At 38.0% G+C, this 23,142-nt stretch overlaps 4 protein-coding genes across 6 annotated transcripts in view; 1 reads left to right on the forward strand and 3 right to left on the reverse strand.

Annotated features, from left to right (window-relative positions):
• The window catches only part of LOC116851432, a 34,098-nt gene extending 23,295 nt beyond the window's left edge, over positions 1-10,803 (reverse strand). Inside the window, exon 1 of the mRNA XM_032830800.1 lies at positions 10,651-10,803. The gene's annotated coding sequence lies outside the window, so the exon portion shown is untranslated. The remainder of the gene's footprint in view (positions 1-10,650) is intronic.
• Positions 10,804-13,668: 2,865 nt separating this feature from the next.
• LOC116851438 (iron-sulfur cluster assembly 1 homolog, mitochondrial) lies at positions 13,669-15,148 on the reverse strand. Its single transcript, XM_032830817.1, has 3 exons — positions 14,982-15,148; positions 14,578-14,631; positions 13,669-14,380 (listed from the first exon to the last, which is right to left on the reverse strand). Exons 1-3 carry the CDS (start codon positions 15,063-15,065, stop codon positions 14,126-14,128), a joined length of 393 nt encoding a protein of 130 aa, XP_032686708.1. The 5' UTR covers positions 15,066-15,148; the 3' UTR covers positions 13,669-14,125.
• Positions 15,149-15,227: 79 nt separating this feature from the next.
• On the forward strand, positions 15,228-18,152 carry LOC116851434 (geranylgeranyl transferase type-2 subunit alpha). Of its 3 annotated transcripts, none has more exons than XM_032830809.1 (8): positions 15,228-15,607; positions 15,767-15,877; positions 15,964-16,082; positions 16,149-16,336; positions 16,457-16,654; positions 16,727-17,329; positions 17,454-17,881; positions 18,001-18,152. In XM_032830809.1, the coding sequence occupies exons 3-8, from the start codon at positions 16,012-16,014 to the stop codon at positions 18,022-18,024; spliced, it is 1,512 nt and encodes a 503-aa protein (XP_032686700.1). In that variant the 5' UTR covers positions 15,228-15,607; positions 15,767-15,877; positions 15,964-16,011; the 3' UTR covers positions 18,025-18,152. The 3 variants fall into 3 exon arrangements, with proteins under 3 accessions (XP_032686700.1, XP_032686697.1, XP_032686698.1); XM_032830806.1 differs by having other exon boundaries at positions 15,228-15,510; XM_032830807.1 differs by lacking the exon at positions 18,001-18,152 and having other exon boundaries at positions 15,228-15,510; positions 17,454-17,964.
• LOC116851433 (rab5 GDP/GTP exchange factor) lies at positions 17,956-21,292 on the reverse strand. Its single transcript, XM_032830805.1, has 9 exons — positions 20,652-21,292; positions 20,455-20,570; positions 20,103-20,360; positions 19,904-20,033; positions 19,721-19,818; positions 19,383-19,639; positions 19,160-19,291; positions 18,825-19,070; positions 17,956-18,740 (listed from the first exon to the last, which is right to left on the reverse strand). The coding sequence occupies exons 1-9, from the start codon at positions 20,828-20,830 to the stop codon at positions 18,294-18,296; spliced, it is 1,863 nt and encodes a 620-aa protein (XP_032686696.1). The 5' UTR covers positions 20,831-21,292; the 3' UTR covers positions 17,956-18,293.
• Positions 21,293-23,142: the final 1,850 nt, after the last annotated feature.

Consider the following 23,142-nt stretch of genomic DNA (forward strand, 5'->3'; position numbering starts at 1 on the left):
ATATATATATATATATATATATATATATATATATATATATATATAACAATTCATACTTCTATTAATTTATAACTTTTTACAACTCCCCAAATTTTACTTAATTTTTACTCCTGTCAGGATCCTGGATAACTTTAAGTTCCCTTAAATTTATTCGTAAAACTTGTGACGAAATATACCGTTTAATTCTTCAGATCATTATTTCATTAAAAAGAAAATTTTTAATTTAACTTGAAGAAGAAAAGAACAGAGTGACAAAAATATATTTATTCAGATATTTATTTATAAAAGGAGGAAGGCGTATTAGGTGGCGGCAGGACGCCATCCGTTCAGGACCTGCGTATCTTTTCGTTCCAGAGAGAAAAAATCGAAAGCGCGATTTGCTAGGCCGGGACTTGAACCCGGCTATTTCGCTCTATGTTTTCTATTATATATTTTTCATCATATATCTAAGAAGTTTAACTTCGCAAAACTAAAAATTACCGCGATCTAAAAGCTTTCACTCCATAGTGTATTATTGTTAAAAAATACTATCAAAAGGAAAAAAATGTTAAATTGCATCGTTGAAGTTATCGGAACTGTGATCCCGATGATCGGCAGCGCGAACGCTACGCCACAAGGATGCTTTTCATCCTGCTCTTCGCTTCGCGTCTTGCAAAAGAAATCGGTGGCGGTTGGCCGTCCGGCGTTTACTATTATCGAAATCGAGTCGCCATTGACCTCTTTCGCATCGCGAGGATACTGCGCGACATCGCAAAACTCGCGTACTCAATCTTTTATTAATGACATCTCAAGAACTCATTAAACACCTCGTATTGCATATCTCCTAATAGCTACTAAATCACGATAAAATTTATATTGGGAAGCGAGTTTCCTGAAGAAAACACGTGCTCGAGAATCCCATCCGAGAAAGATACGAACATTGTGTCGCATTGAGATTTTGATATTTTTCTAAATGAGATGACCAAGCGAGGATAATGTCATTGAAGAAAGACTTTACACGGCGAGAATATTATAATTTTTTCATTTATTATTAATTTTTTCATAAATACTATAAATAGGTACTAACAATATTTTCACTTAAATCTAAATTCTTTCATTTAAATGAAATAAACAATTGCTTTCCCGAAAAGCTAAGATTTAAAAAAAATGTTTCTTTGTCTTCAAGTAAGAAAATCTTCTAGAAAAAAAGATGTAATGTGAAATAAGAAAATGTCTTTTATATGTTCTCATTTTTACGTGTTCAAATAAGAAATTATCTTATTTGAAAAATACTTCATATTTATATAAATAAATATGTGTGCCCATCAAATACTTTTTATTTCTTAGATATTTTTTCCCTCAGTATAGAATCATAGCAAAACAAAACAATATAAAACATAGCAAAACAAAACAATATAATAAAAAAATTTTTAATAACATTTTAGTTTCTAGGATAAGGATAGCATATATGAAATGAAAGGTCTATAAAATATTGCAGAATGTCGATCTATTCGTCGGTTACAAGATTCTACGGTCCAAATTCTAATAGTCTTGATTCTAATATTTACTAAAAAATCTTCTCCGTGCACAATTCAGACATCTTCAATGCATATCGACGATAGGGAAATCAATGACATAATAGGAGAGATTCGAATATCTAATGCTTTAATTATTCAAAAGTTGACCGATTACTCGCTCTCTTCAATATTTATTTAGGATTCGATGAAGAAGAGTTTGCGAAGTTAGTGAAATGCTCTAATCTTCTCAAAATTTGATATCGACTTAAACTGACCGAAATCGTAAATTTAACGCATAGACCAAACGAGAAACAAATAAGAAGCGGGAGATAAACAAATAGAACATGTCTCAGAACAAAACTTTTTAGTTTTTACCCATTTATCTCTGACTTTATCTTCTACTGACTTCGTTTTTTCGATTCTACCGAGCCACCTGATCGGTCCAGATATCACGTCTTCACGTATACAAGACGAGAAGCGAACAAGGAACAAGTGATAAATAAACAAAATATATTGCGGGCCGGTCGAGTAAAACATCAAGGATGACGGGAATGAAAATTGTTAAGGAACTAGTTATACCTGCAGCTATTAAATCAACTTTATCGCGGCACGCCCGACCGCGTCAATTCGTAGACGGCTTTTCAATTCCAGAAACAGAGGTGGAAGAGTGGAAAAGGAGGAAGCAGAAGAAAAAGAAGAAAAAGAAACGAACGGAGAAGAGCTCAACGCCACGGTAGCCACGGTAGTTTGTGATTGACGCAACGGCGAGCATGGCGCCTTGAGGTTGACTAATTGCGAGCTGCGCGAGGAGGAAGAGCGCTAATAGCCTGACTAATTGCGCGCGTCGAAGTCTCGAAAACGAGAAAGCGAGACGCGGATAGATCGGGCCATATACGCGGGCCTTACTTCCAGGCTGCCCCACAGGGGGCTCGTTTTCGAATTAGTTCCCTTCGCGGCGTGCGAACGGTACACGAACGCCCTCTCGAGCGTGAGAGGCCGCGACTCTCGAGGAAGCGACGGGCACATCCTCGCGGCCTTGAGAAATCGCGCCGTCGGTCGCACGCTCGCGCGCAAACGCCGACGTGTTATCTCTCGAGCAACGACTCCGGATCGATTTACGAGGATGAGAGAGGCCGAGTCGATCATCATTTCATCCAACAACCTCGACTCCCTCTCGCGCGTTCTGTCACTTGCTCTCTCCCCGGACATTTCCGGGGTAACGGGTGTTGCCTGACGTTTCACCGGCTGTCAATTCGTCCGCTTGGACTGCAAAACGTGTCGTGTTATTCCATTAAACGGATGGTAATTGCAAGGAGCTATAGCTCCATTTAAAAAATTTTTAAATATTATAATTTATACTTATTTTAGCTTACTACATATATATATATATATATATATATATATATATATATTCCTAAAAAATTGTTATTAATAACGATATTATTATATATAAATAATATATTATTTTAGCTTATTTTTTTGTACACTCAGAAAAATAGAATTCTACTGCTGAGAAGAACGATCAAGATATCAATGCCCCTCTAGACATTGGTACCTAACTCTGAGCATTCTTGTTGTCTTGGTCTTTTTTTAAATAGGAATACTTGAATTTTTAATATGGAATAATATATTTATATTACACGTTGAATATCTGAATATTCGTATTTGAAAGCCAAAACAATAAGGATGTTCAGAATTAGGAACATTATAAAAGTTAGTATCATTATAACTTTTAGACCGCCGGGGTTTAAAGTGTTCAAATTCCCGAAAAAAGTAACTTAAAGTTGTACTTTATATCATAGATATATCATATACAAAGTTTCGATCACGATTCGCGCCTATATTTAGACTTTCCGGCGATTTAAAAGTTAACATCCAGACATTGGTACTTTACTTTATCTCTTAGTTTATTTTCTTTCTTTTAAATAATGGTTATTCTTCAGCAAAGAATAGTTTCTTGAGAATAGTCTTAAAATAAACTTAAATTCACACAAGAAAAGCTCGTTATTATGTTATGTGTTCAAGAGGAGAATTTCTTCTCTTTGTAAAACTATTATCAAACTTTATTGAGGAGAAAGTCAATTCGATTCTAAAGTTCGATTCTCTATTCTGAACTCCTTCTTATCGGTAAACATAGTAAACAAACTGAATTTTTGCTTTAATTTAATATTTATGATTGAAATGCTAAATTTACTAGAGTTCAGAGTGTATTTCGAATAAATTTGATGCTTATGATGAATTCATGACAGAATGAATGACAGATTGATAAACTTATGAAATACTTGAATGTCGTGTGTATTTTTCTATGTGCATGAACAAAATTTGGTACGTTACTTTATTTCATTGTTCGTTTCACGTTCCTATTTCTTCTCAGTACATCACGGTACATTTGTTTTCTTTTTCTTAAAACAGCATTTCGTATTACCAAATTGATCAATAAAATGTCGAGATACAACGGACAAAGTTGAATGTCGTGACCGAGCCAGTTGGTTTTTCCGTATGCGGAAGAGAAGGTGCACCATACACGTGCGAGCCGATGCAAATTTTTCGACGATTATTCACCGCCTATTTTTCTCGCGCCGTTATTACCATATATCCGAAGCCGATATCACCCACACGAGCAAGAGAGAGAGAGAGAGAGAGAGAGAGAAAGAGAGATCCGATCGCAATTCGCCGAAAGGAAGATGACGAAGTGGCTATTAAATTTTTCAAAAGAGGAAAGGAAGAAGAAGTATTTTTTTCCTTATTGAAATGGCATATCTCCCGATAACTGTACTGACGAGCATATGCATTCTCGACAGATGAGTTTATAGACGGATTAAGAGGGTATTCTAATTTGAAAGGTCGCAAGAAAAAATATTTTTCTCGAATTTTTTATGGCGAAATGAACAAGTCAAATAATGTCAAACTTTGCATAATCTCTTAGCCTTATTTCAAGAATATAATTTTATTGTTTAAGTGACACAAACGCTTTTCTTTTGTTTGCTATATATTCGCCATTAGGAGCTCGCAAAAAGAAAATGCATACGCGCAAACGGTGTGATTATGACTTTCCTAGATTAACTAGAATAAACACATTAGTTTTCCTTTGTTTATAAAACATTAACAACCTTTTTAAGAAAAATTAAATTTGTAATAAAAACTAAAAAAGCCGCAATCTTGTCTAGGATTTTAATTTAGTTCTCATTTAGATAACAATCAACTTCTCTTAAATAAGAAAATTTTTTATTTCAGATACCTAAGAGAACACCAGAATCACTTATACCATCTGTATGCGTTGTTTTATTGCGAGCTCTTAGTAACCAAGATATAACATACAAAAGAAAAGCATTTTTGTTATTTAGACAATAAAAATATATTCTTAAAATAACGCTTAAAGAATATGCAAAGTATGCCGTTATTCGATTTTTTCGTTTCCCTATAAAAAATTCTAAAAAAGTTATTTTTTGCAACTTTTAAACCAAAATACTTCCTTGATAAAGCAAGTGTATGCATACTTTATGACACATAATTTGCATGAAATCACGGCTTCCTAATTTTGTGAATGATTCATCGACAAAATCCTTCTCTTTCTCTCTTTCTCTCTCCCTTTCTCTCTCTCTCTCTCTCTCTCTCTCTCTCTCTCTCTCTCTCTCTCTTCTCATCTCATAAGAGAATATTTTCGAGAGCGAACTCACGTTTCGAATCTTCCCGCAGTCGCTATAAATTTCATGACAGAAAAAATGAAAGTTCACGAACGAATTAAAACTAAATCAATCGGCTGAATCTCGACAGTCGTGATACAAAATGCCTCTGGCAGGCCGATTCAAACGGTCAGCCTTGCTAATCGAACGGCAATGAGGAATGTTGTTTCGGTTGTTCCCGAGTCGAATTTCTACTAGTCCATCTGAAATGCATATGAATCGGAGAGATATGGCTTTCAGGGACACCTCATAAGTAATATCTTAAGTGAGGTCGCGCAACACGATAAATAAAAACATATGGTAATTTAACTGACGGATGTGAAGAATACTGTTACTCTCGTCCACAACGCTGCTAATTAGGAGGTGACGTAAATGTTACGAATAGTCGGTAAAAGTAAAATCGCCGGGACTAGCGTTATTTATATTCATTTGCTCTGCGAAAGCGCGCCGTTTACACTGGTAGCTTCCACGTGATTTTACATAGCGCGATTACGATGTCGTGTCGTGTTCTCGACGTGGTGGGTTTAATTAAGTCCACAACATAATTACGCGCCGTTATTCAATTTTTTTTTACTTTTTTTCTTTTAAATGTCACTCCTAAATTCACGTTTAACTGCCTCGGCAAGGCTCCCGTCGCGCCATGACGATCGTTTTACGATTTTATCCTGAGGTCACTCATGGAGTTCCCCGTATGTGTCCTTCTTCAACTGTCGAAATTGGCGCGACGCGCCGGCGGATCTGACGTAATTCGCGAGTCATTATCGCCGTCGTGCGTGGATTGCGCGAATCTTCAGACGAAATCGAGATTAAGCGCGAAGCGTCGTCGTCGTCGTCGTCGTCGTCATCATCTGTGGAATTCGGGCCGGATTTCACGAGACGCGCCGTTGTAAAGGCGTGTGCATTTTACCTGAATTCTCGCGGAGAGCGAGAAAGACGATGCGCGAGAGGCGCAGCGTAGAGCGAGACAAATAGCACTTTCCAAACAGAAGTATTTTTTATGACGACCCTCATGAATATTTCAGAGGTCGATCGGACAGGTCGAGTTCTCGTTGCTCGCAGCACGAGACGAGCGCGCGCGTACCTGAGCGCGTGCTTGCGTATATCCGGACGCGAGGGAAACTTCGGAATCGATCCCATCGCGATTACCTAATCCCACCTAGGACCGTCCGAACAATCAACCCACAGACGCGCAATAAAAAGCGATGAGTTACAATGAACGCTGGTACAATACAAAAAAGGAAGAGGGGGAGAGAAAAAAAGAAGAGGAGGAGGAGGAGGAGGAGAAGAAAGAACGGGTATGATTCAAGTCCTCGGGCCCGGTCACTCAAGGCCCCGACGACGGAACTTATTAGCCACCCCGCGGCCCTCTCTCTCTTTCTCTCTCTCCCCTCGTTCGCTCATTTCTCTTTGTCTCCCCCTTCTCTCCTCTCCGAGCGCGCGTTTAATTGATACATATGTGCGAACCGGTCCGCCGAAAATTACAAACGATGGCCAATTATGAGAGAAGAAAGTATCGCCCGCACTGAGAAAAAAAGATGTTTGGTACGCTCAAAAGAATGTTCTGCTGATCCAGGTAGAATTCTGAGTGTCACAGTTAAGAGATTTATCGCTGTTTCTTTTTGAATCTGCTAGAAAATTGTCTGTGGTAGTACGTGGAATTTGCAGCAGCAGCATTCCAGCAATATGCGCGAGTAAATTTAAGTGGGTGTGAGGATTACACATTCGTTTGTCTTCCGTCGCTAGTCCTTTTTGTGTCTGCGACAGTCAATTTTTATAAAAAGTCTGACTGGCTTTAATCTAAGTGGGCGTAACAGAGAGAGACTTTCCTGTTAAATTTCACAAATCAGACAGCAAATTCTGTCTCTGTCATCTGTATTGATTAAACACAAAATATGCACTCTGAGAAAACAATATTTGAAAATCTATTTGTGAAATATGAAGCTTGTTTCGCAGAAAAATGAATTTTATTTCATAGAAACAAACTTTGCCTCTCAAGAATCAAATATCTTATAATCCTATAAATCCTATAAATAAATTTTCAAGTATTCTCTCAATGCGATATCGCAGTGCTTGCTAGTTTTTCCACCTTAATTTCTAATTTCTCTTATCTGGGTAATTTTCGCTATGTGCAAGAGCATTTTTTTGGGTAAATCGCTTTTTTTCTCTCAGTGCGCGAACGAGCGGTCGATCAGGAGGCGCTTTTGGAAATCACGCGAATCGCGAACTGAGACTCAAGTCGGAATTTCCACCGCCGCCTTCTTCTTCGTTTTCGGTTTATTCATCCCGCCAGCTGCCTCCATTATTCGCGTGTGGCGAAAATACACGAGCAACAGGCAGGGGGCAGAAAAAAGAGCGAACCGGTCGCGCAAACAACAAGCGACCGCAATAAATCGCGACGTCTTGAAAAACGTGAAAATTTATTGGCGATTTATTCAATCGCGCTCACTACTTGCTCGAGGAGAATGGTTTGCCCTAGATGAAAAAAGAAAAAAAAAGCTTTTCACGACGCGGGGTCCGCACGGGGATTAAAAATTCGCGAAATTTTCCGTTCTCAACGAATCGACGTGCCCCGAGGGAGCTCTTTCTTCTTTTTCTTGCCTTTTCATTTCTCGAATTTCACACGAAGAATTTCGAACGGAACTCGATTTTGAAAGGACTTTTCGGACCAGACTGGTTTGCAGACTCGTGCACACCGACGATCATTAATTCTTATCGACGATACGCATTAATCTCGGCGCGCTTTTTGCGGACGGGTACTTATTGCACGCGGCGGCTTGAGAAGATTATATTATTGATTAATCGGAGAGTCGCCGGCGATGTAGGCCGTGTTTAATTGTAATTTATCGCAGATGAACGTCTTCCGCAAACGTCTTCGTCGCAACGCGGAGAAAGGAGGCGGAGGAGTTACTTAGCGTTGCGTCTCTAATGTCCTATATTTTGTTATTAATTTTGAGCCTTCGCGAAGACAAGCGGCGGGCATGACACGGAGGACTTTTCGTCACTCCGAACGATTATCCGCATTAATGTCCAAGTGTTGACAAGAAAGCTCCCCTCCCTTCCCCTCACCCGTCACTACCGAGTCGTGGAGAACTGAGACACGCAGATTGATCTCGCTGAAAGTTTCAACTCGTTGCTCATATATGAGTCATGGTGCTGAAAACACAAATCCTAATTGCATACTGATAAAAAAATACTCGAAAATCTATATTTGCTGGATGTACAGTTTATTCACAAATGTGAGAATTTCATAGAAAAATAAACTCTATATTCCACAAATGAATTTTCAAGTATCTTCTTCTCAGTATATACGGAGGAAATATCGTATTAGAAATTGCAAGAAAATCTTGTAATTTTGGACCATACAGAAATTATGATCGAAATCGTTATATATTTGTTTAAAAATGTAACTTTTTGCTTCAATATTATTTTAATTACCTAAATGTCTTTTGATATAGTAAATTGATATATTCAATATATCGAGAACAAAAAAACTTGACAATTTATTTGTGGTATAAAAATTTATTTCTGTGAAATAAACTTTTATCCCACACAAATACGTTTCCAAGTATTTCTTTCTCAGTGTAGATCTGATTTACTATTTCTATGGCAATTTATATTATAATATCAGTATAATTCAACTTTACAAAAAATATTGCAAAATAAAATATAATCTTAACGTAATTTTGACTGCAATATTTTCTCCACATACGCTAGTCAAAAGAAAACGTTACAAGTTAATTTTTCAATAGTAGTTTAAACTTGGACCTGATTTCGCGCACACACAAACTTCGTTCTAACAATATGTTTGAACTGAAATTTAAGTTTAAGCTACTAAAAATCGAGAAATCGGTCCTAAATCTACCGAGTTAGCGTTCGCCTTCCATCGTTCGTGCGATTTTGCACAAAATTTGAAAGCACCGCAATCGTTCAAAGATCATCGACGATTCGTCAACTTGACGTTTAATATCACGACAGCCAAGATCGAACTAAAATTTCCGCTAAGTGACATTTCAGCTAAACAAATCAATTAAAAGTCATAAAATTATGCATAAGATTCAAGCCGAAATCAAATCCCCGCGGGGAAAAAATCGTAAAAGCGCCACATAAACAAGCAAACAACTGCAAATATGCAGCAGTCGCAGGTCGTAAACGCAAATTCCGCTGGAATTAATTACACGAACGTTTTCAAAAGTCTTGGTAATCTCATATTTCAATGACGGGCACGAAAGGCACGACGACTTATTCGCGAGAATTCAAAACAAAGACCAGAAACGAAACAAAGAAAAGAGATCTTCCCCAGATAAATTACTAAAAGATATCTTAGAGACGTCCAAGTGACGTCTCAAATGAACATGACGTCTTTTGAACATTTTTAGGGTGTCTTTTAGTAGATTACGCTGTCTGAATCCCGTTTACCGGAAAACAACCTGTGTCTACGTACACGGATAAGGATCATCGAAAGTACGTAGTCTAAAGCACAATGTCGACTTTGCGGCACTCGAATCCTCAAGTGCTCGATCGCTCGCGCACAGACAGTCGCGTGGTATATCGAGGAACGGTTAATTTCATCATAAATTATACATTTCTGACGCTATACATATACCCACATCTCTTTGTTGTTCTAACAAAGGTGGAGTAGCTACATACGTATATAAATTTCCAGACAAGCACAGGTGACTAAAAGATATCTTAAAGATATCTAAATGATATCTCCAAAGGAACAGGAATGTTTTTTGGACGTTTTTAAGATATCTTTTAGTAGATTATGCTGTCTGAATCCCGTTTACCGGAGAACGACCCGGTTCTGTGTACCATGTACATGGATAAAGATCATTGAAAGCACGATGTCGGTTTCGATTTTGTGGCACTCGATTCGCTCGCGCACAGACTGTCGCGCAGTATACTGAGAATTAGTTAATCTTACTGTAAATTATAGTATATTTCCGTCCATATCTCATTGTTGTTCCAACAAACGAAAAGCGAAAGACCCATATGGACATATAAATTCCCAGCAGAAATGACTAAAAGACGTCTTGAAGACGTCCTGTTTCTCTCAGATGTCTTTTGGACGTCTTCAAGACGTCTTTTAGTAGATTGTGCTGTCTGGGGGTTATTATCGGCAACATCCCATGCAGCGCAAATATCCAAAATATATTCTAGAAATGTCCCAGAGATCGCCTCTGGGATATCTCTTTTTTTTTGGAAACGTATTTTGGACATTTGTGCTGTATGGGATAAATTAGTAGTGTTTGCCACGAAAGTCAGGGTTTGCCTGGCGCAATGGAAGGTACGGCGAATGAAACGGATTCACAACATGCAATTGCAGTCGCCTAACACTAAACGGTCTTTTCCCAGTGTACCTCGCGGAAGTTGCAGGTCGCGAAGACGCGCGCGCGCGCGCGCGCGACAAGAGTACTTGCGGGAGCGCGCGCGAGTACTTAACGGATATAAAGTTTGCTGCGTGTACTTACTTAATATGTATCCTCCCGCGAAGTATGTACGTGTGTAACGCGCGTGTCGCTTAAAAGAAAGTCAATATAACTGGCGCTGGTTTCGTATCCCTTCTTCTCTTATACCATCCTCCGGATCTCTGCCCGGTACCCCCCTACCTGGCGGTCCGGTGCGCCCGTCCGCGGATCCGTGCGCCGTCCTTCGATATCCTATGCTGGTCAACATATTACATTGACTCCTCTCGGCGTTGCCCGTTGCCGGTGATGCCTCGTCGCCAATTTTATTCCTGACACTCTCGTTCGCTCTCGAGCGAGGGACGAGACCGTACACGCACACCATCCAATGTTAACCCCACGTATCCTGATTGCGTCTCTACAGGGTAATCGCTTGATAGTGTCGGTGCCACTTGACGGTGGCCGTTGTAGCAACTCCGAGACGTGTCTTCCTGTTGTGCTTGTCAAAAATTACATTGGATATAATACTTTTCTTCATCTTGTTTCTCTCTCTCTCTCTCTCTCTCTCTCTCTCTCTCTCTCTCTCTCTCTCTTGCTTTTTTCTATCGCAGTAATTACACGCCTTGCAAATCACCTTCTGTCATGGTCGCGTGAAATTCGTCGGGAGACGCGCGAATCTGTTATCTATAGGGATTCTCCAGAGACGCGCTTCATCAAGAAACACTTTCTTTTTTGTGTGTGTATGTATGTGTGCGTTGTGTGATCAATCGCAACGTAAAAATTATTCATACGTCGACATGCTCGTTAAGGAAAAAGGTCGTTTCACTTCTCGCCGAGGGACATCGCGCCACGTGCGCCGAAAATGCGTCGAATACCCTGTATTCGCGCGTATCTGGCGCACCTGGCTGTCTTCTGAAAGCGCGCTTCGCAAATGCGCCGCCAGATACTCCGCGAAAATCCTCGGAGGCCGGCCGTCATCGTCACAATGTAACACGATCGCGAGTATAATAAGTGAATATAATGACTGACTCAATATGTGATATATATATACAATGACGACACAGGTGACGATTCGATAATAACGCCAAGAATCTCTTCCTAGAGAAATAGATGTGACATTGACCCACATATGCATCTCTGCGAAATTGACAACAGTGACTAAATCTACCGATTCATGCTAATTTCTCTGAAATGATGATTTGTAAAATGACATCAGGTTTGGGCTATTAGACGAATCCACAAACAATTTCGCCAATTATCACAAATTAATCAGAATAACTTTGTGTCTCTATACGGAAAGAATATTATAGTTTCTCATATATATAAATCTCATGTATATAAATTCATTTCATTTTTACTATGTTTCTACATAGCGCAGGAATAAACTGATAGCAAGATCTGTCTTGCTAAGGAACATCGTGAACATGCTCTACAGCAAATTTTTTAATAACACATTTCGGTTCTTAAAATACGAGTAACATGTGAAATGAAAGTATAGTTAATCACAGCAAAATATCGATCTGTTTCTCAATTAGAAAGAAATTCTGTAGAAACTTTTCCTCTCTGTGTATGTGTATGTGTATGTGAAGAAGGTTGTATAATAAAAATTATTATATAATATAACCGAAAAACAAACGTACTGTCTTAGTTTATTATTCTCCCGTTTTATATAAGCTTATTTATATTCAGAAACTAAAGTCTGCTGTTAAAAAATGTACCACGTTGCTATTAGCATAATAAACTCTACTGACAATCTATTTCTCCACTACTAAGAAACATAAGAAGAATTTCATATGAAAAGAAACTGCAATATTCCCTAGGTGTATTTCTATATAAATCGCATCTTTCGGTTATTTCCGGGAAAATTATCAGGGAAAATTGGTCCCAAATCAATCCTATTAATTCGCCCACGAAAGAAAACGCGAAGTTATCAGAATCAAACTTGATTTAACTATTGAGGTGAAGTAGGTTTTCTTCAGTTTCAAGCTCAAATATCTCCCGAGAGAGTGAGGTAAGTCGGGCGACGGCAGTGTCGGTCGCGATAATAGCATAATCATCGTGAAAATCGCGATTTCGCAAGCACGGTATCGACGGTAAATACCTCCTCAGAGAAAGACGGCGGGGGCTGAGAGAGCGGAGGGACGCAGGCCTCATGACCATGACAAGATGATCCGTGTGTCCCCACACCCGGAATGAGTCGACCCGTCCTCGTCCGCGAGAAGAACAAAATCAAATCTAAATATGTACACGAAGGCGGACATCGGAGACGGCGCCGCCGCCGCCGCCGCCTTTGCGCTTCTCTGCAAGAGATTCCACGAGATTGGAATGCCGTTAACGCGTTCGCTATCAATTGGTCATGTATCACTTTCTATCTACGACACAACCAGCACCTCTCGCCGTAGATTAGCATGTCGCTTTCCATAAATATAAAAGATTGGCCGTAGCCACGAAAACACGTCCACTCTTTTACGGTTGTAATATCCTCGCCACTCTTGTCAGACTTTATATGCACATTCGTATGCAGCCGTGGCCGGGGCGAGATATTTGAAATAACACGCGGATTTCGTCAACGCGCGAGCCACGCGTTTGGAAACTTCATGAATAAGAAGCGAGTAACGTGTGAACGAACTACGAACTACGAACATTTTCACGACACCGCATATTATGTTGCAAGGAATTCCGAGATAAGCGCGAACGGTTAACGCATAACGTTAGTAAAAATGAGGGAATCGTAGACATTTCGAAAAAAAACCGAAATGCTATTTCGATATTCATCTCGAGATACGCGCCTGTTGCGTTCGCGATGTTATTACGTCAAGACGTTATATCGAGAGATTCTGGGAATATTATAAATATGATATCCGAATAAATTTGTAACCAACTGCTAATGCAGTTTAAAAATCTTTCTTAAGACGATGAATATATCGATTCGTCAAACTACACACACACACACAATATACACACACACACACACATATATATATATTGACGAACAATGATGAAAGTGACTTGAAACGAAGTAGAATCGTCCGCAATAAACAGTTGATCAAGTAGATATTTTCGAAATGAGAAACAAACAGGAAATAATTTTTACATCTTAAAATCTATTTTGCAGTCTCTACATGATTTTGTACTTTCAAAGAGTCATACGATAAGTATTAAACGTGGCAAAAAAGATGTAACAGACTATGGAAAGGTTAATCAACAAGATCTCTAAAAGTTAAAAATAAATTAATTATACTATAATTAATGTATCATACGCATTAGTTGTGTATACATACAAGACACATGTGTAGAAAAATATGCATATGAGGGGTGTTTGATATTTACAAAATCTGCAGACAAGTAACTTGTAAAGTTTGCTAGATACATCTATCTATACGTTACACTTCCAATCAAATCAGTTCTTTCACTATGAGAAAAGACACTCTATATGTGTACATGTGCTGTCTCATATCACAAAGCATCAAAAATACCTTAATTTAATTTAATAGGGTACATATCAATTAGATATCAACTATAGTGAATGGACTAAATTTCACTACACTGAAAAACTCTCGCCACATCCACATGTCCCTTTAATGTTGGGATTATTGAAAACAAATTCAGAACTCAATTTATCCTCTACGTAATCCATTTCTGTCCCAAGGAGTGACAGCTGTGCCTTCCTGTCGATAAATATGTGTACGCCGTCTTGAACTACTTCCTCATCAAGTTTGGACTTCTCTGTCGCATAGTCCAAGGTATAACTCAAACCATTGCATCCACGTTGCCGTACTCCAACCTTCAGGCCGATCTATGAATCAAGCATATGCTTATTTTAATTTTAATATATTAAAACCCAACAAATGCATTAGTTCAGGAAACTTATCATACAAGCATCTTCAAAAATATTGATATATATATATATATATATTAATATTTATATTTCTCAAATCAGTTACAAATGCGCATGCTTAGTTTTCAGATATCATTACGTAGATGCATACTTACGTATTCACTCTTGTCTTTCAAAATCTCTTTAATTTTGTTGACGGCGTTGGGTGTCTAAAATATAAAACACGTTTCTTCATTTCATGTATTTACATGAAAATGTATCCTTGAAAAGTGAGATTATAAAACCTGGATATAGTGTTGCAACATTACGAAATAACATAAATGCGTAAATGCATGATAAACAAAAGTCAAGACAGTGAGATCCATTGTTTCGAAACTTAACAATTATCAAATGTAATCCGTTTGGCGGTATATTGCATAAATCTTCATCCCCCCTTTCATACACGAATGTTTCCGACATGAAAAATACGACACGCAAGATGAATTGAATAACGAACAGATGGTTTAAAAGAAACGTATATAAGCAAAGAATAATAATGCTAATTAAACAACGTGCTCACCAAAGTGAGTGCAGCACGAGTTGCGAGAATTTTCCTTCCTTTCACGGCTCGTATCGTCGCGGCTGCTATCGTGCGTGACGCCATCTTGAATGACGGCAAGGACGAACTGGGCTGATCAGCTGATGTGCCAGAGGACGCCCGAGTCGATCAGCTGATCATGCATGCATATATGTTAACTGTCACGAACGAAAAAAATAATTAAATTCCAAAGCTCACTGAGTGCTCAGTGAACGATTGTAGTAATTAAATATACGCCCATTTAATTCTAACGCAGGTAGTACTGAAATTTATAACGCATGAAAAAAACAAACAGTGGCACTTTAAACGGTGAGCCGATTGACCAATTGCATTCGAGAATTATTGAGAATTGCATATAGAAAAACCTAGAAAAACATGATGCTTAAAAGTCACTGCTAGTCGCGACTCTATAAAGTCTAGTGACTATAGACTGCTGTGTATGTAACGCGATTTGAGCAACTCATCATTACTCTGAAGTAGAGAGAAAGAGAGATAGAGAATATTCACGATGGTAAAGTGATTAAAACTTTAAATTATATTATATTTCATTGATTACTCAATTGTTTACTTGTGATAATTATTGCTTTATTTTATTATATGCTACAAACGTAAGTAATTGGGTTTATTAGATATTGTGATGTGTGTCAACGTGTTATTGTGTAATTATTAATGGATAATTATTAATGGATAATTAATGGATATTATTAATGGATTTTATCGTATTGATAAACGTCTATTCCTGATTATGTGTGCACATATTCTTTTAGCATGGTCGAGTGAAGGTACGTACTACAGCGGAGCAAGAAGAAATACTGAGGAAGGAAAAGGCTGCTAAAGTTGTTCAATACAAAGCTAACATTTCCATAGTATTTCAAAAGGTAAGACATTTTTCTCTTTTGCATATATAACATGACAATCCTCATGTATAATTTATACACTTATCTATGTATCACTCCCATTACAGAGGAAAGATGAACTGTGGGATGATGAATTGCTGTCGATTACCAAACATATGCTTTTGAGTAATCCAGATATTTACACGTTGTGGAATATTCGCCGTGAAGCTTTTAAAAAAAACAAATGGTAATATTTCAATGATACACTTGATAAATATAGTGAAGAAATATTAAAATAACAGTGAAAATGCAGGGACGAAGAGGAGTACAAGCAAATGCTCGAAGATGAGATGAGCTTAACTGAGAGCTGTCTCAGGGCAAATCCTAAGTCATACAGTGTGTGGCACCAAAGACATTGGGTAATAGAACAGATGTTTGAACCCGATTGGAAAAAAGAATTAGCACTGTGTGCAAAATGTCTAAATTTAGATGAAAGAAACTGTTAGTATACAAAATCCTTCGTTACTGTGCGTACACGACTTATACTACATACTAAGAATATAGCTTTTGCAAAATTCGCACTTCCAATAAACTAACGTATCTGAAGACATATTTTTCTAGTTCACTGCTGGGATTACAGAGAGTTCATTGTGCAGAAAGCTGAAATCCCTAATAACAAGGAGCTCGAGTTCTCCAACACGAAAATACTAAACAATATATCGAACTACTCATCTTGGCATTACAGAAGTCGAATATTATACAAAATGTTTGGCACTGCGTCGGAAGAAATACCAATCGAAGATGAAAAGTACAGAGAGGGTAGGTTCTTTTGCAAATTACTTCCAGTATCTTCGTTATACATTTCGTGAAATAACAAACGATATCGCACAGAGCTCGATTTGGTCATAAATGCGACGTTTACTGATCCTAATGACACTAGCGCATGGTTCTACCAAAGATGGCTTTTGGATAAACATGTGACTATCTGTCGGCTGTGGCGTGCTTATATTAAAAAGGACATCGCTATCGTTATTCTCGACAACAATATGCTGATTAAACCAATTTCGCTATCACTACGTGTAAACAGTAAGAACGTCGATGTGCAATGGCAATCGTATCCGGATGAGAAATTTGCTAAATTACAAATTGCCAAACTCGACAGTCCATTGACGGATCCAAATCGTGTTAAAAAAGTTTCGATAGAATTGCAAGAAACAAAGTATCGACTGTGTTACTCGGAATCGGAGAGCGCCTGGATTTACAAAGATAATATCAGCCTATACAAGCAAAATAGCAACGATAAGCAATTGGACGAACAGTTAAAAAGCTACAACCAACTGTCCGAAATGGAGCCGGATAACAAATGGGCTTTGCTGACCGAAATTCTCCTGATGAAGAAGATCGATCTTTCCAAGTTTTACACTAATATCTTGAAAAACCTAATGATGCTGTCGAAAGTAGACTCTTTTCGCTCTAATTATTACAAGGATTTGCGTAAGTACAATGGTGGTTGTATTCATCTCTAAAAAGAAATACAATCATTTTTTACCATCGACTCCGTTTATCAAGTTTTTAACGCGCAAATTATGAAAGAAGAAAATAACGCCTGTCATTTTAGGAAGCAGACTTTTGGTGGAGTACAAATTGAGCGAAATATGGAAGCAGGAGGAGAGCTCGGAAATACAATCAAAGATCGATTTATCTGGATTAGGCTTGACAAGTTTACACAATAATCACTACTTCAGCCTCTTCGAGGAGGTGAATCTTGGCGCGAATCATTTGAAAGATTGTTTGTATCAGTTTTCCACGTTACAACGATGCACGAAACTATCTCTGTCTAGCAATGACATAACGTCGTTGAAACATTTCCCTACTATGCACAGTCTCGAATTTCTGTCCCTAAGAAACAACAAATTAATGAGTATGGAGGAGATATTGAACTTTGTAAAGCGACATGAAAAATTGAAGAGGTTGGACTTGAGGGATAATCCAGTGTGCGCAGAAATCAATACGACCAAAATTCGGGAAATAAATCCTCACTTGGAGGTATGCCTACAATAATAATATGTAATTACTGAAATTTGATATATGTTCTATATTAAAATATATTTAATAGCAACTTTCGTTAACGATTGTTTTTATTATCTTTTTTTTCCATCACGAAGATATTGAATTCAGCTATCAAGTGAAAAGAAACTCGACTCTGCAGAGCGTCAATTCGCGTTCCTTTATTCCATCGGCAGAAGAAGCGCCTATACTAAGACATCATGTTCGTTATTTCGCTTCGCATATCTACAAGAAACTTCTTACATACGGACAAATGAATAAAAATATGGCAGAAGACTGATGCGCAACCAAACATTTCTTCGTTCTAATCGAGCCGCTTCCACGATTGAAATCATTCACAAAATGCTTCCAACACGAGCGATATCCGAGTTGCGTTTTCCTAATTGAAACACTACATATTCTGGAAATAATTGGAATAGCTATCCGTATCTAAGTCCGTCGAAGTTTTCGACGAATCGCCCGTATTACACGGAATCGTCGGAATGTGTGATCCCTGGATAGTGAAGCCGTGATAATCTTCGGAGGTGATCGGCTTTAGAGCGGGCGGCAGATTCGCTTCGGGCGTCGGACACTCATCCATTAAACTGTCCGTGGTGTGTTTCTTGAAGCTCTGGCTGGTCTCACCGGTTGCGAGGTCCGACTGAGTATCTAAACTGATAAGACTAGTGTCATCCTCACCTCCTCTGCTAAATTCCAGATTGTCGCAAATGAAGGATGTGAAATCGAACGTCGGCGACGGCGTCACGGAATCTTCCACCAACGATGTTCTCATTAAATCGCTCGACAGGTCTGCCATTACGCCGCCGTCCACGTTCTCGCCAATGGACTGCGGGTATATCTGTTCGAATAATACAAATTAATGTCTGACAAAGCGCGATTAGTATAACAAATTAATCTTAATCTTTCTCTCTCTTTTTCTTACCTGTGGAATAATTGGCGGTGGTAGCTGATAACTCTCGACGTCCTCGCTATCTAGATTAGTAGGTACTCTTTGACTGTGAGTTATCAATAATGGCGTCCTTTCAATCACCTTGTTTACATCCTGCTTGATTTTTTCGTTGAAATCTACCATTTTGTCTTTTAATTCTTCCGCTTGCTTTACGATGTCGTTATTTTTCGCTTGCAAATCGTCCAGCAGAGTTATATCCTCGCACATGAAGTGAAGACTCTGATAGTCGAAACGTAAACGAATTGTGAATTCATATAAACGATAAGATAATCTAATCTTAACTGCGAAAACAATATCTAAAATCTTACCTCACATATCATAAGAGCTGACTGCCATGTATTAGCTGGCACGCATTCACCCGACATATATGCGTTGAAGTCTTTCTCGGCCATGTTCAAGGACTCTGCGGTTAGATTTTCGATGAACGATACCGCGCAACACTGCAATGTTATAAGTAGCCGTTCAGAATAATTCAAATGAAATTTGTACTGTAATCTAAAAGCCACAAGAGTCGTATTCCACAAATTATACCAGATTCGTGAAATAATATCCTCCCTCCCCAGTCATCAATCTGCTGGCGTTGCAAAACCTCGTGATAAAATTGATATTGCTCTTGAGACGGGCAGGATTAGCTTTTAAAACGATAAATATAAGTGCCGGTAGGAATTCATCGGCAGATGCCGGCCCATCGACGGATTGTTGCAACAACAGGAATATATTTCTACAGCAGTGAATAACACATGCTAATTTCTCTTGAGGTGCCTTAGCGGAATCCATGTTTAGAAGATCTGGAAGACATACGTTCTGTCATCGTGCTGTGCGACGTCGATTACAAGACTATTCAATGAATTCAATATTAATTATTGAACCTGTAATAGACGTGTAAACAAGTTCCCTAACTTCTGAGCTGGTCTCGTGGATTCTGCATTCCAAGTTTTTGCCACTGACCCAGTTCAATTGGCGTATTCTGTTGAAAATAAATCGCTACATTGCCTTCCTTTTTTTTTTGCAAACAAAAGTAGCTCAAGTCGTTTCGAGATTGAGATGCAAACCTTTTCTGTATAGCCAAGTCCTTTTCTTCATCGGTTGTGAACGGAGGGCAAAAGAGAATTCTATACAACAGAGTCATTGCATATCTTTCAACATAATCCAACAATTTTTCCTTGATGTCTGGTGGTATGTCTGTAATAGGATAACAGGTAAGTCCAAATACTTCCTGCCAGCATATACAAGCCTAACATAAGTTAGAACCTGCATATTTGGTGCTATTCTCCAGGCGTTTTCCAAACACGTGATAAAAGTTTTGCGTTATTTCCGATAGTTCTTCTATCCTCTTCACATCCTTATTCTGGAGTATGTCCACTACAAACGAATGTATACACTTCCTCACATCCTTCTCCACTGGAGTTTTAGCTATGTATAGCAACAGACCTCGATTCTCAGCCTTAACTTTCTCAAGATCTGGATTATCTTTCAATAATTCATGATACAACTCCTGATATCCTTGAACTTGAAACACATGAGCAAAGGCAAAGAGATAAACAAATGTCTGGTAACAACAGATTGTTATTTGCACTGTCACGATGCAAGTGGCATCATATACCTTTTGCAACAGGTTTTCTGAAAGAAAGATTCAACAATTTGTACTTCTTCTCATGCTGTACTTTCTTTTCCTCATATTTGTGGCCACCAGCAACTACCAGACGATTGGTATTATCTCTGAAAGCATAACACAAGTACATGATGTGAAATCACTGCATATATGTGAAAGAAAGACGCACAAGGACGAGAAAATCTTACGTGTCCGAAGTTTGCGCGTGAGACACACGCTCAGCTTGGGCACGTCGTTTCTGAAGGTGTTCTCGATGACATTTGCTGCAGTAACCTTCCCATTCCGCATTGCCGTAGAAACCGCAGCCGTTTTTGCACTTCAAGTCGGCCTCGTCGATTCGAAGGGTCGGCGTCTTCGTAGAGTACATGTTTCCGTGTGAGGACTCGTGAAATGTTGTCTCGCCGGTGAAATCCTTGACGTTGACAGTACAGTACGACAATCCTAACCTCGCTAAATCTAACTTAACCTAATTTCTACGGAATATTTAAGCCTCGCTAAGAAGCAAACGTTATGCTTTAATCTGTATATAAATCAAACGTCATATTCGCTCTTTTTGCGGTCATGAAGAGCGATCCTATGAGAGTCGATTAATTTTGCCGAACTGGAGAACAAACTGACAAAACAAACTGAACAGCAGAAAGCAAATTTTGCGACGCATGCGCAGGCTGAGTTAAACAGATTGGAGGACAATTGACATTAAATTCGAATATTTCAATGACAGATAATCATTTAAATCGATTTAAATGTCCCACGTTAGATGACGTTTCTTATTATTTTATACATATCACGATATAAAAAATAATCTTAAAGAATCCCAAGTAGCAGACTCACGTAAAAGTGACGTCAAAAACTGGTCATAACTGGTCGATTAACAAGTGACTAATGATATCTTTAAGACGTCTTAATGACGTTTCTGTACAACGTCTTAATGACGTATTATTGACGTTTAGAGACGTCATTAAAACGTCATTAAGTTGTCTTAAGATGTCGTCATTGATCTGTGACATTAGAATGTCATTTTCATGACATTTTCACGACATTTTTTATCATCATTCCTTGGTCATTGTTGGTCATAAATTGACCAGATTTGGGCGTCATTTTGGACGTAAGTCTGCTACTTGGGATGCTAATCTGTATGTGATATTTGTTTCTACCAATGTCGATTATATCTTAACTCAAGTTTAAATAAAATAACCAAATTTCCCAGCTCTGAATTCGGAACACTTTATAAATATATGAAGCGGGGGACGGGGGGGAGAGGAGTTAAAAGATTCGAAAATTATTAGACAATCATTGAAAATGATGACAAATCGGTGTCCCAAATAACACTCGAAAAAATTCGAGGCAAAGGGTGAAAAATCGGGACGTCTTGTCACCTTAGTTTAAACTCTGTTCAGATAAAGACTTAAACTCAAGGTTCAATTAATTTTTCAACTTCAGGTTTAATTAATTTTAATAGAAACAGGCATTAATCTTTAATAATTTCTTAATATTGTCATATTTGCGGTTAAGTTTGTATCAAATGTTTATCGATAAATATATTTCAATGATTATTTCAGGCAGCCATGTCTCTTTACAATATCTTCACTTCACTTATTTCACAGTTAAACTTATCACAAACTCATGTGGCAATTAAACGAACAATATAATAAACACAAAACCTTATAACGTCACAATTGCCAATTACTGCTTGTGTATGTATATGTATATACTTCTATACTTATCTGCAGGAAAATATCGGAAATGTTGTGATAAAATGAGCGATTCAAGGTCAATCGCCAAATGGACACTGTGTGTAAAATATCGTTTAACATATGTGTCATTTAACATAAGTGTCGTTTGAACGAAACCGCAAATGCACTTCCCGGCTAGGAAAATGCGTTTATATATTTCATTCATATTTATCAGCGAATACCGTTGGAGTATCTTTGAACTTTGCAAAAATTAAATCGCACTAAAAATTATCTGTTACTTATCAGCTGTTGGCTTTCCTATTCTAGAGAACGATAATCACCTATGAATCACGCGACAAGCAGGCGGAAAAACTATATTCACTGCAAAGTAATAATCCGTAATGATATTCTAGAAGCATCATTATCACGCGAAATGACGTACAAATCGATGGTAACTACGTCGTCTGGAAAGAAACCAAGTTCTGGAAAAAAATCAAATGAGAATAAAGTACTGAAGCTTTTAGGCAAATTTGATGACTCTCTAATAATACAATAACATAGATTAACATAAATTAACGTTTCAGATGATGAAAGCATCATTTGTTCATCAAGAATGATTTCCTGTAAATCATCATGACTTACGTGTCAAATATGCAGGATGTTCTTTAAGAAGCGCGACGCACATTTTCCAAAGATATACCTAGAAGTGATATTATACAAGCGATTTTATCTTTATACAGAGAGAATTTTATCAGCAAAAATTATCAAAAATTATCAAAAAAATTATCAAAGAACTTTGCAACAGAGGAGCATATCGGCATTCGGTCTCGACATATTATTTTTCTGTTTCAAATATGTTATTCATGTCTTAGAAAGTCTAAAGTCTACTGTTAAAAGATCAACAAGATAAACCCCTGACATTTACTATTTTCCTTAACAAGACGAACTCTAAACATTTGCTGATAGAAAATTAAAATTGAAAATAATGTATACACATTAAAATTGA

Source organism: Odontomachus brunneus, unplaced genomic scaffold (assembly GCF_010583005.1).
Source record: "Odontomachus brunneus isolate Ranch 3 - 2012 unplaced genomic scaffold, Obru_v1 Obru_scaffold_175, whole genome shotgun sequence".
Classification (NCBI taxonomy): domain Eukaryota; kingdom Metazoa; phylum Arthropoda; class Insecta; order Hymenoptera; family Formicidae; genus Odontomachus; species Odontomachus brunneus.